Source organism: Mauremys reevesii, linkage group 7 (assembly GCF_016161935.1).
Source record: "Mauremys reevesii isolate NIE-2019 linkage group 7, ASM1616193v1, whole genome shotgun sequence".
NCBI classification, from domain to species: Eukaryota; Metazoa; Chordata; order Testudines; family Geoemydidae; genus Mauremys; species Mauremys reevesii.
In genome coordinates this window covers 1372072-1389722 of record NC_052629.1, presented here as the reverse complement: position 1 = coordinate 1389722, position 17651 = coordinate 1372072, and the positions used below count along the sequence as shown (strand labels likewise).

The following is a 17651-nucleotide window of genomic DNA, read 5'->3' as shown; positions in this document are numbered from 1 at the left end:
CACAAAGCCAGGCAGGACTCCTGGGAGCCTCCTCTCCCTTGGAGCAGCCTGTCTGCAGGGCAAGAAGCTCACACGGCTTCACCTCCTGGGTCTGACCTTGGAGCATTCAGCATCCTCTGCCCCTCCGTGCGCTTCCCACAGCGAGTCCGCCCAGGCGGGGTCCTGGGGAAGCCACAGGGTCCTGCCCCCCCACTTCGCAGTCAGACGTGACTCTCAGCCAGCCAGTAACACAGAGGTTTATTCAATGACAGGAACACGGTCTAAACCAGGTCTTGCCGGTACAGACAACAAGACCCCCCTTAGTTAGGTCCATCTGGGGCCCCAGGGAGGCCACAGCCCCGTTGGGAGGCCCGAGCCCCATTGGGGCTCCCCTCCATTTTCTAGCCAGCTTCCAAAAACCCTCAAACCCCCCCCAGCCCCTCCTCTCTGGGCTGTGTCTCTTTCCCGGGCCAGGAGGTCACCTGATCGCTCTGTCTCCAACACCTTTAGCATCCCCTTGCAGGGGGGAAGGGCCTGGCCATTAGTTGCCAGGAGACAGAGGGTCGGTCAGAAACTGAGGCACCCACACAGTATTCAGAGGGAACATTAAAACCAGTCCCACTTGGTCCCACCCTGCCCACATACAGTGGGGACCTTCCTTCTCCCTGGTTCTGGCCCGTTCTCTTCCTCTCTCTGCACTGAGCCAGGGCTGGGGGTGAAGGGTCTGGCCAGGAGCTAGAATGAGGGAGGGGGTGAAGGGTCGGGGCAGGAGGTGTGGGTGTGGGGCACTTACCTGGGCAGCTCCCATTTGGTGTGAGGGGTGCAGGTGGGAATGTGAGGGGGGGGGTGCAGGAGCTCCCGTTGGGTGCTCAGCGGGGGGGATGTGGCGGTGCATGGGGTGTGGGGTGGGTGGGTATGTGGGGAGGTGCACGAGTCAGGGCAGAGGGCTGGGGGCATGTGAGGGGGGTGCAGGTGTCAGGGTATGTGTGGGGGTGCCAGAGTCAGGGCTAGGGTTGTGGGTGTGTGTGTGAAGGAGTCAAGCAGAGGGCTGGGTGTGTGTGTTGGGGGGGGTCAGGGCTCAGGGCAGAGGGCTGGGTGACTGACCTCCTAAGAACTCCCAACTCCCTCGCTCCTTGTCCCCTGACTACCCTTCCTGGGACTCCTGCCCCCAACTGCCCCCCAGGACCCCACCCCCTATCTAAGCCTCCCTGCTCCTTGCCCCCTGACTGCCCCGACCCTTATCCACACCCCCGCCCCCAGACAGACCCCCGGAACTCCCATGCCGATCTGACCGCTCCCTGCCCCCTGACAGGACCCCCAGAACTCCCAACTCATCCAACCCCCAGCTCCTTGTCCCCTGACCACCCTCTCTGGAGACCCCACCCTAACTGCCCCCAGGACCCTCCTTGCTCCCTGTCCCCTATCCACCCTGCATCCCCTGACAGACCCCAGGACTCCCATGCCCCATCCAACCCCCCCTACTCCCTGACCACCCCCTCCAGAGACCCCCCCTGCCACTAACCACCCCCGGGATCCCACCCCCCCATCCAACCCACCCTGCCCTCTGTCCCCTGACTGCCCCACCCTTATCCAACCCCCCCAGCCCCGGACCCCAGATACGCTGCCCGGCGGGAGCGTGCAGCCCCGACCCCCAGAGCGCTGCACGCGCGGTGGCAGAGCTCCAGGGGAGGGGGCCGGCAGCTTGCTGAGCTCGGCTGGGCGCTCCGGCCTGGGAGCACAGACCCCACGGCTTGCCGTGCCGGGAGAGTGGGGCCATTTGCCCACCCTGTGCGCACGGCCATGCTTCAGCTCCCTGCCCCCGCGGCATGAATGGCCTGTGCAGCTCCTGGCGCAGCTGCTGACGGGCAGTGCCATGGGTCAGGGCAGCAGAGGGCTCAGCAAGGGGTCCTGTGTCCTGCCCCCAAGCCAGAGTCAGGGGCTCCCAGCGATGACCCCACACGTCAGCAGAGCCGCCCCATCTCCCGCAGACAGGGCCTGGGCGTCCCGCCGGATGCTGCTCGGTCCCTGGGAGCAGCACGGAGCCAGGGCCCAGCTACCAACCCGCCAGGGCCTCGCGCCCTCCCAGCCCCCTGACCCTGAGCTGTGGGTGCCCCCGAGCCGGCCTAGAACCCGGGGGGCGTGGGGGCGGGGCCGGGCAGTGGGGGCGGGGCCTGGCCGGGCTGGGAGGGGGCGGGGACCGGACAGGGGGCGGGGCCAGTTAAAGGGGCGGGGCCTGGCCAGTCTGGGGGCGGGGCCGGGCGCTGGGGTCTGCCCGGGGCCTTCTGCGGCCGCAGCCATGGGCGGGGCCTCCTGCCAAGACCCGCCCCCGCACTCCCGATTGGCTGTCGCGGGAAATGGGCGTGGCCTGGGATCAGCTGCGGAGGAAGCGGCGCTGCCAGTGCGGGCTCCGACCCCGGAAGCGGACGCTGCGGGCCCGGCGCGGCCCGGCCCGGGGCTCCGGCCAGGTGGGAGACCCGCCGCGTCCGGGGGGCCAGGGCAGCAGGGGCTGCGGGTCGGGAGTGAGGGGCCCCGGCAGAGCTGGGGGGTGCAGGGCTGGGCTGGCAGGGGCTGCGGGTCGGGAGTGAGGCCCCGGCAGAGCTGGGGCAGGACCGGGCTGGGGGCTGCGGGTCGGGAGTGAGGGGCCCCCGGCAGAGCTGGGGCAGGGCCAGGCTGGCGGGGTGCGGGTCAGGAGTGAGGGGCCCCGGCAGAGCTGGGGGCTGCAGGTCAGGAGTGAGGGGCCCCGGCAGAGCTGGGGGCCGGGTTGGGGGCTGCGGGTCGGGAGTGAGGGGCCCCGGCAGAGCTGGGGCGGGGCCAGGCTGGCGGGGGTGCGGGTCGGGAGTGAGGGTCCCGGCAGAGCTGGGGGCAGGACCGGGCTGGGGCTGCAGGTCGGGAGTGAGGGGCCCCGGCAGAGCTGGGGGCTGCAGGTCAGGAGTGAGGGGCCCCGGCAGAGCTGGGGCCGGTTGGGGGCTGCGGGTCGGGAGTGAGGGGCCCCGGCAGAGCTGGGGCCGGGCTGGCGGGGCTGCGGGTCGGGAGTGAGGCCCCGGCAGAGCTGAGGGGGCAGGACCGGGCTGGCGGGGCTGCGGGTCGGAGTGAGGGGCCCCGGCAGAGCTGGGGGCAGGGCCGGGCTGGCGGGGCTGCGGGTCAGGAGTGAGGGGCCCGGCAGAGCTGGGGGCAGGGCCAGGCTGGCGGGGTGCAGGTCGGGAGTGAGGGGCCCCGGCAGAGCTGGGGGCTGCGGGTCGGGAGTGAGGGCCCCCGGCAGTGCTGGGGGGGGGCAGGGCAGGGCTGGCGGGGGCTGCGGGTCGGGAGTGAGGGGCCCCGGCAGAGCTGGAGGGGGCAGGACCGGGCTGGCGGGGGCTGCGGGTCGGGAGTGAGGGGCCCTGGCAGAGCTGGGGGGGGCCGGGCGGGGGGGGCTGCGGGTCGGGAGGGAGGGGCCCCCGGCAGAGCTGGGGGCCGGGTTGGCGGGGGCTGCAGGTCGGGAGTGAGGGGCCCCGGCAGAGCTGGGGGCTGCAGGTCGTGAGTGAGGGGCCCCGGCAGAGCTGGAGGGGCAGGACCGGGCTGGCGGGGTGCGGGTGAGGGGCCCCGGCAGAGCTGGGGGCTGCGGGTCGGGAGTGAGGGGCCCCGGCAGAGCTGGGGGCTGCAGGTCGGGAGTGAGGGGCCCCGGCAGAGCTGGGGCAGGACCGGGCTGGGGGCTGCGGGTCGGGAGTGAGGGGCCCTGGCAGAGCTGGGGGCCGGGCTGGGGGCTGCGGGCCGGGCGTGCGGGGCCCCCGGCCGAGCTGGGGGGGGCAGGGCCAGGCTGGCGGGGCTGGGTCGGGAGTGAGGGGCCCCGGCAGAGCTGGGGGCAGGACCAGGCCGGGGGCGGCGGGTCGGGAGTGAGAGGCCCCGGCAGAGCTGGGGGCAGGGCCGGGCTGGCGGGGGTGCGGGTCGGGAGTGAGGGGCCCCGGCAGAGCTGGGGGGCAGGACCGGGCTGGCGGGGCTGCGGGTCGGGAGTGAGGGGCCCTGGCAGAGCTGGGGGCTGCAGGTCGGGAGTGAGGCCCCGGCAGAGCTCGGGCTGGCGGGGGCTGCAGGTCGGGAGTGAGGGGCCCCGGCAGAGCTCTGGCACATTGGGTGCCGCGGGATTCATCCCGTGGCGGGGGTGACGCGATGTGGGACCCGGGCCCGCAAGGCGCGGAGGGCGCCGGCACCTCGTCTCGTCTCCAGCCCGTTGAGCAGCGCCCGCTCGGCCATGGCGGGGGAGGCTCCTGTCCCCGGCTGCTGGTGGCCTCACGGGAAGGGGCTGCGAGGAGCCCGCTGCCAAGGCGGTGCCCGGGCCCCTCTGCCCCGTGGGGCGAGCTGGCTGCCCCGGCCCCGGCCGTCTCTGGAGGGTGCCCCCCCGCCGTGGGGGGCCGGTGGGGGCCCCCCCTGAGCGCCCCCCCCGGCCTCCCAGCGCGCCCCCCGGCCGCGGGGCTGGCAGGGGGGGTCTGACTCCTGTGTGCAGCATGCAGGTGACGGAGCGCGAGGCTGCGGGGCCGGGGCTGGAGGGGGGCCCGGCCCCGCCCGAGGCCCAGCTGGAATCGCCCGCCCCCCCCAAGTCCCCGGCCTTCGACCTCTTCAGCCTGGTGCTGTGCTCCAAGCGGCTGGAGATGTACCTGGAGCCGCTGCAGGACGCCTGGGAGGGGAGCCGCTTCCTGCTGAGGTAGGTGCCAGGCTCGCCCGCGGGGCGGGGGGGGGCACCTCCCTCTGGCCCCTGCACGGTTGACAGCCACTAACCCGGGCTCTGCCCTGCAGGTGGCAGATGCCCCTGTGCTCGCTGCTCACCTGCCTGGGCCTCAACTTCCTGCTGCTCACCCTGACCGCAGGTGAGGGGCTGCCGGGGACTGGGGGGTGGGGGAGGTGGTGGCAGGTGGGGGATGGGGAGCAGGCAGGTGGGGGATGGGGAGCAGGCTGGCGGGGTGGGGATGTGGTGGCAGGTGGGGCGGGGATGGGGAGCAGGCTGGCGGGGTGGGGACGTGGTGGCAGGCGAGGGAGGGGAACGTGGTGGCAGGTGGGGATGGGGAGCAGGCTGGCGGGGTGGGGACGTGGCAGATGGGGCGGGGATGGGGAGCAGGCTGGCGGGGTGGGGATGTGGTGGCAGGCGAGGGAGGGGGACATGGTGGCAGGTGGAGGATGTGGTGGCAGGTGGGGCGGGGGATGGGGAGCAGGCTGGCGGGGCGGGGGATGGGGGGCGGGTGGACAGATGGGCATGGCTGAGGCGAGGGGCCGTGAGTGCGGCGCTGGAACTGGCTCGTGCCCCTGGGCACGGCCGGGGGTGGCGCGGGTTCTGCTCCGGGCTGGGTGACCTGACGTGCCCTGGTTCTTCCAGCTGCCTGGTTCTCGCTGTGCGCCCTGCTGGTCCTGCTGCCCGCCCTGCTGGGCTACCTGCGGGAGACGTGCCGGGCCCGCCGGCCGGCGCCGGAGCTGGTGCGCCAGAGGTACCACAGCGTGCGGCGCGAGGACCTGCAGCAGGTGCGGCTGGCGCGGCACGAAGCCGTCGCTGAGGTGAAGAGATTGTAAGTGCTGGGACCTGTGCAGCTGCCAAGGCCCTACGGGACGGGATGCGACTGGGCTGGGCTCTGGGGGGCTCCCTCCCCGACATGGGGACTCCAGCTTGGGGGTGAGACCTCCTCCCTGCCAGGGCTCAGGCCTGTGGAGTGGGGGCTGGGATGGGCTATTCGATAACTGCCCACTAGGGGGCGGGGTCCCTGCCGGCCTGGCCCTGGGGGGCTGGGTCCATGCTGGGGTGGGCACCCCCTGACGATCCCATTTCTTCCCCAGCCTGATCCACCTGGAGGGCTTCCTGAGCTGGCTGTGCTGTGCCTGCGAGGGGGCGTACCGCGTGCTGCACTGGGAGTCCCCCGCCCTGTCGTCCCAGTGAGTCTGCCCCCCCCCCCCCCCGGGCCTGCCAGCTGCCCCTCCCCGCGGGCCCAGGGGCTTTCTGCTCTGGCCCTCTCTGCTGCAGGGCCTGGCTGGGGACCCCCGGTGAGCCGGGCACCTGGTGCCCTGTGCCTGGCAGGAAGGGAGGTGCCCAGCTTGGCTCCCCTGTGTTTCAGTGGGGGCGGGGGGTGGACTCTGGGCGTGCAGCTGTAGGGGCATGGGTGTGACGGCCCGTACGCGGGGGGTACAGGGCCTGGGGACAGCGGGGGGGGCACGGTGGGGTAGGTGCTGAGGGGCTGTGCGCATGTGGCAGGGGGGTGCAGGATGGGGGCTGCGTATGCTGGGTGCGTGGCCGAGGCGCTTCTGCTATTCTGAGCCCTGCACCCTCCTTGCCCAGGTTCTATGGGGCGCTGCTGGGCTCCCTCTGTGTCCTGTACCTGCTGCCCCTCTGCTGGGTCCTCGCCCTGCTTAACAGCAGCCTCTTCCTGGGGAACGCCGAGTTCTACCGAGGTGAGCCCCCCCGCAGGCACCCGGGGGCTCTGGGGGCAGCAGTGGGTCTGACTGGCTGTCAGGGGACAAGTGCCAGCTGGGCCCCTCCCAGCTGGGCCCATGCAGGTTTCCCCCAGGTCTGCCTCTCCCCATAGCTAGAGCTGCCAGGTTCATCCCAGTTGCCAGCCCCCCCCCTCCACTGCCCCTCTGCTCTGGGGTCCCCTGTGCCCTCTGCTGTGCCAGGCTCCCCCCTGCTGCCCCCTGGTCCAAGGATCCTGGCTCTGGCAGTAGCCGCTGCTCCTTCAGGGGGTGACGCCGCAGGCAGGTGTGAGGGCAGTGGCTGGCCCTGGGCTCAGACCGCCAGCGCTCGAGTCGCCGTCCTGTCCCCTCTGCAGAGCGAGGGACTCGCAGAATCGGCCCCTGGGCTGCCCCGGTACCGGCCGGATCCGGGGCCCAGAGAGACCGAGCGCCTCCCCGCGTCCCTGCCCTGAGCCGGGGAGCTGGCGGCAGGAGTGAGCACTAGCCGTGACTCTGTGGGGGGAGGGCTGCCTGCACGCGGAACGGCAGGTCAGGGGGGGCTCTGCTGTCCCAGCCAGCTGCTGTGCGGCCGGAGGGTGTCACGGAGTGTGGGGGAGTCCGGGCCCTGCACCCCACTTCCTGCGAGTCACCGGGACTCTCAGCCAGCCCGTAACACAGCAGGGTTATTATCCGACAGGACACGGTCCCAGGCAGGGCTTGTGGGTACAACCAGGACCCCTCAGCCAGGTCCCTCTGGGGGGAAGGAGCTTAGACCCCAGACTGGGGGTTCCTGCCTCCTCCCAGCCAGCCCAGAACTGAAACCCCCTCCAGCCGTCTCACCCAGCCTCTCCCCCCCCACCTTTGACCCCGCAAAGGTGTCACCTGGCCCCACCCCCCTTCCTGGCTCAGGTCCCGTCCCTCACCTAAAGTCACCCCCTGCCCTCCCATCCCCCCTGCAGACAGTGCCAGTAAAAGCAGACACATTCCCCGGTCAGTCCACCCGCTGCCTCCTGCGTCTCAGAGGGGCAGTGGCCCCTGTCTTGTGCTGCGTGTGCTGGGTACGCGGCTGCCCCATGGCCCCATGGAAACTGCTGCTAGTGCCTGGGCCATGGCTGGGTGGGGCCCGGCTGGGGGGTAGTGATGGGGGCTGCCCATGGGGTGGGAGCTCTGGGCCCCGGGGGGGAGGGGGAGGCTGCTGTGCTCAATGTGTGTCCCGCCCCAACACCCCCTCTCTCCGCAGTGCTGCTGGAGCTCAAGGCTACGGTGGAGCAGCGCCTTGGCCCCAAGCCCGTCCCCGGTGCCCCGGAGCCAGCGGAGCCCGACGCCGGAGGAGAGGAGGTTGGCGGCACCCTGGTGGATCGGACTCCCACGCCTACCAGCACCGAGGTGAGCCGGCCAGGCTGGGGGCTGGCGACTCGTGTGGCAGCTTGTGCTTCCCGGCCCCCAACCGGAGCCTGGTCCCCCCGGGCCCGGGCCGCCAGCTGCCCTGTGTCGCTCCGGGCCTGGGCGGGCGGGGCCGTAGTGACCAGGGCCTGTATCCTGGCAGGACCTCACACCCGGCAGCGTGGAGGAGGCGGAGGAGGCGGAGCCCGACGAGGAGTTTAAAGATGCTATCGAGGTGCGTACCCACTGGGGCGGGGTGGGGTCTCCCCACACACCTGGCTGGAGGTGGGTATCGCATCGAGCTGTCTCCTCCCTTGGTGGCGGCTGGAGGGCACTGGTGAGCGAGTGCTGGACGTGGCGTGTGCTGCCCATGTGCCAGGCAGGCAGAGCCTCTGCCTCGGGGAGAAGCTGAGGGTCCAGGGCTGTCCCGGGGGGGACGTGGTGGGGGCCCTGCTGCTGTCTGTTCCATCGCTACTGCCTCTCCCCTCTTCTCTCCTCGCTGCGGGAGAAGGAGACCCAGGCGCTGGCCATGGTGAGTACCAGGTGGGGCTGGCGCTGTGCCGGGGCTGGGGGAGGCCCGGGCCCTGGGCAGAGCTGGGCCCTTGTCCCCGGAGCGGCACCAGGCCAAGCGCCCCCACCAGCTCCTGCCCCGTGGCCCCCGGGTGGCTCAGCCAGAGCGGAGCTCTGTGCCCAGTCGGGTCCCCAGGGAGCAGCCCCCGGCTGAGCTGGGCTCTCCGGCAGGAGGACGATGACGTCTCCCAGTGCTCCGCCGAGTTTGACATCGGCCTCCCGGAGAGCAGCGTCATGAGCAAGAACGAGGTGATCCGCAGCAAGGTGTCGCGGCTGACGGAGCGCCTGCGCAAACGCTACCCCAGCAACAACTTCGGTAGGGGGGCGCGGGGGGGCCGGGCTGCTGGGGCACCCCCTCCCCTGCCTGTGTCCATCAGGTGCTGGGCTGGGGGTAGCCGGGCTGCCGCTGCCTGGGGGAGCTGGGGACGGGCTGTCTGGGTGCCAGGTCGGTTCGGCCCTGAGCCATGCTGTGGGCAGTGGGGGGCTCCCCCATGGGTAATGGGGGCTCACAGCCCAGGCTGCCAGGGGATGCTTGGTGCCCGCGCACGGCCTTGCTGGCTGGAGCCCCTGGGAGATCCCCTGAGCCAGGGCTCCCGCTGGGCTGGATCTGGGGCTCCGAGCTGGGTCTCCGTTCCCCCGGGTGGCAGCGACGGGCACGTGGCCTTGGGAGCTCAGGACGTGAGCAGCTGCTGTTCACAGAGCCGGGGCAGTTCCAGGAGCGCCAAGCAGCCCTGGGGAGAGAAGCTGGCCTCATGTGCCAGGCAGGGGTATCACCACGGTCCCTGGGGTGCAGGGATGGGAGCCAGGCTGAGCCTGCACGTCCCCGTCTGCTGCCTACTGCAGGCAGTGCCCAGCTGACCCCTCGCTCCATCCCCTCTAGGGAGCTGCACCGGCTGCGCAGCCACCTTCTCCGTGCTCAAGAAGAGGGTGAGTCCTGCCTGCTTCCCACCCGCTCCCATCTTGCCAGCTCTGCTGGGCCGGTAGCAGCGGCTCAGCTGGGGGGTAGTGGGGCTGGCTGGGGCCCCACGTGTCCTGTGCCATGGTCAGTGTCCCCTGGCTGCTGCATGGGGCGGGTCCCTGAACCTGCCAGCACCAGCGCTGGTCGCAGGCCTGGCTCTCTGGACAGTCAGTGACAGGCACCCACCACCCCTCGAGTGTCCCGCTGCAGGGCCCAGCGTGGCTGCCCCTTGCCTGACCCCGCCTGGTCTGGGCTGAGGCACATTTCGTGTCCGAGGGGAGATCCCAGCCGTACCCTGGCACCGAAATCCGCCCCCGCGCTCCAGAGCCCGCACTTGGCTCGCCAGCCGTTCCCCTCGGCCCCGCCCCGGCGGCTCGTCCTCACCCCCGGGGTTCAGCTGCAGCCCAGACCGCGTGAAGGGCAGGTCTACGCTGGGCAATTAGACGGCTCCAGCTGCATGTGAAATTCACCCCCCTACTGACCAAGCCCTGGTGTAGACAGTGTCTGGCTGCCGCTTGGGGCGGGGGGTTAACCTCCGTGCTGGACTGCGTGTCTACACCGTGCCGCCGGCTCTGCCCCCGGCTCAGTCCTCACTGGGACGCCCCCCCGGGTCTCCCCTGCAGCCTGCCCCGCACTGTGCCCAGACTGCGCCCGCTGGGCCAGCCCACAGTGCACTTGCCAAGGGGAGCGTCGCCCTGCCTGCCGCGGCTCTGCCCTGGGGCCAGCGGTTAGCGTGCAGGCAGCTCGGCCCTGCGGGAACTTGGTTGGCACTCGAGGTGCGTGCCAGAGCCAGGCGATCTCTGTAGCCCTTCTCCCCTCTGCCGGGTGCCATCAGCAGGTCCTTGGGTCACAGCCCCCCCAGGGGACAATCTCCAGCAAACCCTGCCCCGCCCCCGCCAGGCAATCCCCTGCCTTCCCGTGGGGCTGGGTCCTGCTGCTGCACACTCTGACCTGCGCGTCTCTCCCCAGCGGAGCTGCAGTAACTGCGGCAACAGCTTCTGCTCCCGCTGCTGCTCCTACAAAGTCCCCAAATCCTCCATGGGAGCCACAGGTGAGTGGGTGCAGGTGGGGTGGCCTCTCTCGCTCCCGGCTGCGCCGGCCCTGGCTTTGCCCAGGCAGGGGGCGCCCGGCTGCGCCGGCCCTGGCTTTGCCCAGGCAGGGGGGCGGCAGCAGGGGGTGCTGTGGGGAGTGCCCGGCTGCGCCGGCCCTGGCTTTGCCCAGGCAGGGGGGCGGCAGCAGGGGGTGCTGTGGGGAGTGCCCGGCTACGCCAGCCCTGGCCTCGCCCAGGCAGGGGCGCCTGGCTTTGCCCAGGCAGGGGCGCCCGGCTGCGCCGGCCCTGGCTGCCCAGGCAGGGCGGCAGCAGGAGGTGCTGTGGGAGTGCCGGCTGCGCCGGCCCTGGCTGCCCAGGCAGGGGCGCCGGCTGCGCCGGCCCTGGCTTTGCCCAGGCAGGGGCGGCAGCAGGGGGTGCTGTGGGGAGTGCCCGGCTACGCCAGCCCTGGCTTTGCCCAGGCAGGGGGGCAGCTGCAGGGGGTGCTGTGGGGAGTGCCCGGCTGCGCCGGCCCTGGCTTTGCCCAGGCAGGGGGCGCCCGGCTGCGCCGGCCCTGGCTTTGCCCAGGCAGGGGGGCGGCAGCTGGGGGTGGTGTGGGGAGTGCGCGGCTGCGCCGGCCCTGGCTGCCCAGGCAGGTGCCCAGGCAGGGGGGCGGCAGCAGGGGGTGCTGTGGGGAGTGCCCGGCTACGCCAGCCCTGGCCTCGCCCAGCAGGGGGTGCTGTGGGGGGCGCTTGGCTACGCTGGCCATGGTGTCACCCAGGCAGGGGGGCGGCAGCAGGGCTACCAACTTCCTAACTGCACAAAGCTGAGCACCCTGGCCCCGCCCCTGCCCTGCCCCACTCCAGGCCCCCTCCCTCCCTCCATCACTCGCTCTCCCGCACCCTCACTCACTTTCACCGGGCTGGGGCTTCAGGCTCTGGCGTGGGGCTGGGGCTGAGAGGTTTGGGGTGCAGGAGGGGGCTCTGGGCTGGGGCAGGGGGTTGAGGTGCAGCAGAGGCTGCAGGTTTCGCCTGGGGCTGAGGGGTTTGGAGTGCGGGACGGGATTCCAACCTGGGGCAGGGGGTCTGGGGTGCAGCTCCCAGTCAGTGACGCAGCAGGGCTGGGGGAAGCTGCCTGGCTCTGTGCTGCTCCCGAAAGCGGCCACCGGGTCCCTGCGGCACCTAAGTGCAGGGCCAGGCGGCTCGGCGAGGTGCACATGGCCGTGCCCACAGGTGCTGCCCCCGCGGTTCCCGGCCAATGGAAGCTGCGGAGCTGGTGCTCAGGGTGGGGGGCGCAGGTGGAGCCCTGGTGGCTGCCCCCGTGCCTAGGGGCTGGACATGCCGGGAGCTGTGCGGAGCCGGGGCCGGGGCCGGCAGGGAGCCTCCCTTAGCCTTGCTGTGCCGCTGACCAGACTTTAATGGCCCGGTCGGCTGCCACGGGCCCTTTTCGACAAAACCGGACACCTGGCAACTCTAGCGCTCGGGAGCGTGCAGCAGCCATTGCCGGCTCCCCTCCCTTTGTGCAGTGGGCGGGGGGCTCTGCCGGGGCCATGATGCAGCCAAGCGCTGGCAGGTCTCTGCCAGCTGGGGGTGATAGGGAGGGGGGAGTGGTGATAATGGGGGGGGCAGGTTTCCTGGGGGGGTGGGGGGTGGTGATGGGGGTGTCATTGAGGGGCACGGGGGGGGCTGGCTTCTGGGGGGCAATGGGGTGGATCTCTGACGGCTCCTTTCCTTCCAGCCCCCGACGCCCAGAGGGAGACTGTGTTCGTCTGCGCCTCGTGTAACCAGGCTCTCGTGAAGTGAGTGGAGCCCCCGCCGGGCGCGTCGCTGGCTGCCCCTCCCGGCCGCGCGGGGCAGGAGAGCACCAGGATCGTGTGTCGCTGAGTCCCCTGCCTGCCCTGGTGCTGCCCGGCCCATGGCGCTGGGTGGCTGCGGGGGCCCCTCTGCTCTGTTCCTGGAGCTCTGCTGCGGGGTCCTGGCCGGCCCAGGGCAGGGGGCTGGAGGGGAGATGTTAACCCCTTGCTGCCTGGAGCGGGGCTGGCAGGGGCCTGAGGCTGGCCACCCCTCCTCTCCGCTGTGGGGCTGGGAGGTGTGGCAGCCTATGGGCCCAACTCCCATGTGCCAGGCGCAGCTGGAGCCAGATGAGACCTGGCTGGGGGGCAGAGGAGCTAGGCTGGGGCGGCTGCTGCTGCTGTTTGGGTCCTAGCCCAAGTGGGGGTGGCCATGTCAGTGGGGGGCGGGTCCCCCTCTCTGCCCTGAGCAGCTCAGGAAGGCTCTTGGGGGCAGGGTGTCCATGGCTGGGTCCCAGCAGAGGTGGGGGCGGGGGGGAGCTGTCAGTGTCAAGCTCCCTGTAGCTTCTGCCTATTCCCCCTCCCCCCGTCCTTAAGGACTCCTGGGGGTGGGGGGATATAGTCCAGCCTCCCCCCCCTGCTTTGTGCACCACTTAGGCCCAGTGTCTCACTCTCCAGTTTGGGTTTATTAACGTCTGGCCCCACGTCTGGTTTTAGCCGGTACCGGGCTGAGTTCTGGCGGGTGAACGCGGCTCCTCTGCTGCCCTGACTGCAGCTTTCCCCTCTGCTTCGCTTGTGCCGGCTGCTAAAGGACGTGACCCACTGGCCCCAGTGAGAAACCCCCTGTCCCAGCGCGTGGGGCAAGTCCCTGCTCTGTGCCGCCGGCCCCCCCTCCAGCGTAGCTAATGCTGCTGCTCTGGGCAAAGCGGGGAGCTCTGCTGAGAATGTGCCGGTAGTACCAGGGCTCCCGGTTTTCTGTGACGAACTCCCCCCAATAAAGGTGACTCTGCATTTCTCTGCCGTTACACTGGCCTGCTGAGTGTGTGTCCGTGTCCCTGCCCTGCGGCGCAGCCGGCTCGCATACAGGGGCTGCTGCCGCCGTGTGTTTTTATTCTCACAAAAGGTGAAAACGCCCCATTCTCTGCACCCCCATGTCTGTGTTTTCCAGGCCCCGGGGGTTGCTCGGACCCCTGGTTCTTAGTCCAGGCTGGGCTGGCGTCTCCTCGCCCGGCGTGGGGGCTTGTGCGGAGCCCAGTGGCGCTGGTCCCTGCCTGCCTCGGCCTGGAAGCGCCCAGCCCCCGGGTGCCAGCTGGGTGGCTCTTCCCCTAGCACCCATGGCTATGGCCGCAGGGCGAGGGCTGCCTCCCTGGGTGCTAGGATGGGGAGGGGGCTGCGCAAGCTCTGCAGGAGCCTGAATCCTGGGGTCTCTGCCCTGCCCCCCCCCCCAGCAGCAGCACCAGGCCCCTGCCCTGCCCCACGGCTCCCTTTCAGCCCTGGCTCCACACATGAGCCCCAGCCTGAGCGGAGGAGGGGGCAGCTCTCAGTGCGGCTGCAGGGCTCCCGGGCAGGAGCCGGGTTTGAATGTGTCGTCCCGTCTCCTGGGCTCATGGCAGGGCAGCTCCTTGGGGCCCCAGGTCCCTGCTCCAGGCTGATGGCCCCAGTCACGAGCTCAAGGTACAGTGGCACCCCCTCCCCCCCCTCACACGGGGCAGCAGGTGCCACCCGTCACGGCTCCGCTGCTCATCGGCTTGGCACAGCCCCTGGGAGCCCCCTTCAGTGCGTCAGCCCCTGGGTCACACACTCACTGGGGTAAGGCCCTAGGCTTCCCCACCTCCTGGGACCGACCCTCGGCGGCTGCAGCCCCCCTGGGTCATGACCCCCCTCAGTGGGTCCAGCAGGGAGACACCCCAAGAGGAGCTAGGCCCCCCCAGCTTCCTTGCACTGCAGGGACTCAGCCAGTGGGTGCCCGCAGGGGGTCAGGAGGGTCTGGCCTTGGGTAGCACCCAGAGCAGGAAGTTACGGCCTGGCCCAGCCAGCTCAGGCCCAGAGCGTCTCCCTCTGCCTCCAGCAGCCCCCCCTGCTCCCCTCCCCCAGCCCCGACTCTCCAGCCGCGCACGCCCAGCGGCTCCCTGAGGAGGGGCACCTGGGGTGGCCGTTCGTTGCTAGGTGCCAAATGTCCAGGCACGTCGAGTGGCCATTGTCTTGTGGGACTGTCCATGGACATGAGGCCCAGGCCCCAGACCCCCCAGGGTCAGTGACACCTGGCTCTCTGCAAAGAGCAAACAATCTGTCCCCCACACCTAGTGCCCCTGCAGCATGTAGGGGAAACTGAGGCACGCACTAGTCCTGCAATTCCCACCCTGTCACCCTCCCAAATGGGTGCAATAATTAGCCTTGTTCTGTGCCCTGCTCCCCCCAGCCTGGCCTGCCCTTGGCCCTGGCTCACATGCTTGGCTCTAGCCCCAGCACAGGCCAATCTCCGGCCCAGCCAGTGTCCCTCCCACCTCACCAGCCCCCACCTTGCTGCTTCCCGTGATCTGCCCGAGCTGTGCTCCCTCCCCGGGGCGGCTGGCGTACAGCAAAGCACCCAGCTCCGCGCAGAACGTAACCCCTGGAGCTGGGGGTGGGGGAGGCTGCTCCAGCCGGGTGCCCGGAGAAGGTGCTGCTGGAGTCCTGCCCAGAGCGGCCGATGCTGTGGGGCCTTGGCCCGGTCCCTGGTAGGGGTGTCTGTGCCATGGGGACCTGCGAAGGCCCTGGCATAGGCTAGCGGATGCCGATGGTGCCAGCATCTCGGGGGCCACGTGGCCCCAGCGCCAGCGGTAGCGGAGTTCTAGGCTGGGCCTGCAGCCCCCACCTGCCTTGTTCCTTGGAGCCAACGGTAGGTGTGATGGAGCCGGGGCTTGGCTGGGTGGATCAGCTCCTGCCACAGCCCCCCGGAGCCTGTAGCCCCTGTGCTGGGGCTTGGGCCTTGTCCGGCAGCATCTCCTCCCGGCGGTGGCATCCCTGGACTCAGCCGCTGTTTCCTGGCCTGGTGTGAGGCATCTGCCCCTTCCCCCCACCGTGCCCGCCTGGGATGCCAGGCCTGGCTGCGTGCTGGCTGGGCAGCTTTGGCCCCACGTGCTGGGGCAGCCGGGCTGTGCTACGGCCAGGCCACAGTTGCTGTGTGATGCTGGGTGTTGGCAGGATCCTTGGGTGCCCCCCGGCCTGGGCCTTGCTGGGGAGCACAGAGATGGGCCCCCACCCTGCCAGCAGCCAGCTCCCCAGTGGAGGAGCCGCTGCGCCAGCAGCCTCTGCCCGTGTCCCCGGTGCTCTGGCCTGTGGCGTCTCTCTGCTGGAGGGGGGCAGGGCCATTGGCCGGCAGCTGGCCGCACAGCAGGGAGCCGAGCCAGGGGCCCAGGGGTGAGGGGGCCCTGTGCTTGGAGCGGCTCGCTGCCACTCTGGCTGGCCAGGCCTTGTGCCCTTCCGTAGCCATGGGGCCTTGCTGGGGAACGGGACCAACTCTGCGGGTGCTCAGGGGCTCAGCGCCCATGAAGAAGAAATAAGGGGAGCTCAGCACCCATGGGGCTGGCTGGGGCTGCTGCTCCGGTGGCCCTGGGGCCGGGCTGAGCGGGAGGGGCGGACAGGAGCAGGTGGGGGGGGGTGTGTGTGATACAATCTCTCATTGGAAGGTGACAGGCCAGAAGGAGTTAATGAACTAGTCCCAGCCTGCCCTGCCCCATGGCCAACCAGAGCCTGGCTGGGAGACCTGGGAAGGAGAAAACGAAGTGCTCATTTCCCCTCCTGTTCCTCACACCTTGTCAACTGTCGGAAATGAGCCACTCTCAGCCCCAGGCAAAGTGATTTTCCCTCCTGTTGAGAACAGCCCAGCACTGAGCCTGTGAGCAACTCCCGGCTTGTCACCTGCTGCGGCTTGAGACCTGCCTCTGTATGTCCCACTCCACGCGTCCCATGAAGTGGGCTGGAGCCCCCGAAAGCTTGTGCCCAAATAAACATGTTAGTCTCTACGGTGCCACAAGGACTAACACGGCTGCCACTTTGAAACCTGTAAATGAACAGAGCTTTGAAATGCAGCCGCACTGTGAGAGGTAGAAGGGGAGGTGTTTGCTCAGGGCTTGGGATGTCAGCAAACAAGTCTTGTCTATTGCTAGAGCTTTGATTCAAAGATCAAAACAGGAATATTAACATTTAGGAAGATACTTGAGTGAAATAGTGTTATTGTCTGTGTGTCTCTTTGAGGGTTGTGGTAACCTGCATCTGAACTGTTTAATGGATACATTACCCTATGCTAATTGCCAGGATGTTTGGGAGACAGAAGATTAAGAACAGTACTTGTGAAGATTAAGCTGATTCTCAGGCCAAAAGGCTGCTGGAAATGTATAAAACCCTGGAACACGATCCTGCTTCATCTCAGATCTGCTTTGGGTTTCAAGAGCAGGAAACCTTAAGCCACAAGGATTGAGATCCCCAGTCATTGGCTGGAGCCACCCTGAATATGGACATTGGACTATAACCTCTGGACTATTTCTAAAAGGACTTTTGGCAACTACAAGCTCATCTCTGCTGTGTATCTGAACCTCAAGAATTGAATTCAAGTCTGTCTGTATATTGATCTTTTAACCAGCTCTCTCTCTCTTTTCTTTTTTAATACATTCTAGCTTAGTTAATAAGAGTTGGCTCTAAGCATGTATTCTGGGTAAGATCTAAGTTATAATTGGACCTGGGTGTGTGGCTGATCCTTTGGGATTGGAAGAACCTTTTCTTTTATATGATGAGAGAAGATTTTCAGGAATCCTCATCATATCTGTTGTGTGTGTCCGGACGGAGGCCTGAGAACTGCGATGTTTGGACTTCTGAGTAACCAGGGAGGTGCTACAGAAGCTGTTCTGTGCTGGTTGGTAAATCTCAGTATTGGAAGATCCACCAGTGTTTGTGGTTTGTCTGCCCCGGTCTGTTTGCAGTTCACCCTGATTGAGTGGCCTCAGCTGGCTCCCATGGGCAGCATCTTCACAGGGCGGGAGCCTGGATTCCCCACTCCTCCCTAGTGATCCCCCTGGATCCCCCTGGCCACCCCAGGGAGCAGGAGGGACCTGGCACCCGGGTTAACCTGCCTGACACACTGTAACGCGCAGGCTGGAGAATGCGCTGGGACGGGGGCTGCCTGCCTGGGGTTTGCCACCCGCTGGGCCCAGCACAAACATGTAGCGCCCCTCAGTGCTGCTTGGCCCCACAGAGCAAGGGGCAGGGAGCTGGGGGGGAGGGGTGTCCAGCAGGGAGGTGGGAGTTCTGGGGGTCCCAGGGGTGCTCAGCAGAGGGGGTTCCTGGGGGGGGTCCCTGGCAGGTGGATGGGAGTCCCGGGGGGCTGTGGGGGTCCCAGCAGGTAGGGGGGTGCCCCACAGGAAGGGGGGCAGAGAGTGTCTGGAAGGTGGGGTGGGAGGAGTCCCAGGGGTGCCTAGCGGGGGGGTTCCCAGGGGTGTCTAGCAGGTGAGGGAGAGGAGTCCCAGGGTGCCTAGCGGGGTTCCCAGGGGTGTCTGGCAGGTGAGGAGAGAGGA

General features: G+C 69.1%; 1 protein-coding gene across 2 annotated transcripts; it reads left to right on the top strand.

The window, feature by feature from the left end:
• The first annotated feature begins 2298 nt into the window (after nucleotides 1-2298).
• ZFYVE27 (zinc finger FYVE-type containing 27) lies at nucleotides 2299-13127 on the top strand. Of its 2 annotated transcripts, XM_039482661.1 has the most exons (12): nucleotides 2299-2444; nucleotides 4454-4651; nucleotides 4744-4814; nucleotides 5318-5504; nucleotides 5770-5865; nucleotides 6266-6378; nucleotides 7616-7761; nucleotides 7922-7993; nucleotides 8500-8644; nucleotides 9209-9255; nucleotides 10256-10337; nucleotides 12051-13127. In XM_039482661.1, the coding sequence occupies exons 2-12, from the start codon at nucleotides 4455-4457 to the stop codon at nucleotides 12113-12115; spliced, it is 1221 nt and encodes a 406-aa protein (XP_039338595.1). In that variant the 5' UTR covers nucleotides 2299-2444; nucleotide 4454; the 3' UTR covers nucleotides 12116-13127. The 2 variants fall into 2 exon arrangements, with proteins under 2 accessions (XP_039338595.1, XP_039338597.1); XM_039482663.1 differs by lacking the exon at nucleotides 5770-5865.
• Nucleotides 13128-17651: the final 4524 nt, after the last annotated feature.

Bases quoted from the DNA above. Each gene is read 5' to 3' on its own strand.
- ZFYVE27 (XM_039482661.1), top strand. From the start codon at position 4,455: ATGCAGGTGACGGAGCGCGAGGCTGCGGGGCCGGGGCTGGAGGGGGGC. The intron at 4,652-4,743 runs GTAGGTGCCAGG...TCTGCCCTGCAG, and splicing joins GGGAGCCGCTTCCTGCTGAG to GTGGCAGATGCCCCTGTGCT. The intron at 7,762-7,921 runs GTGAGCCGGCCA...GTATCCTGGCAG, and splicing joins CCACGCCTACCAGCACCGAG to GACCTCACACCCGGCAGCGT.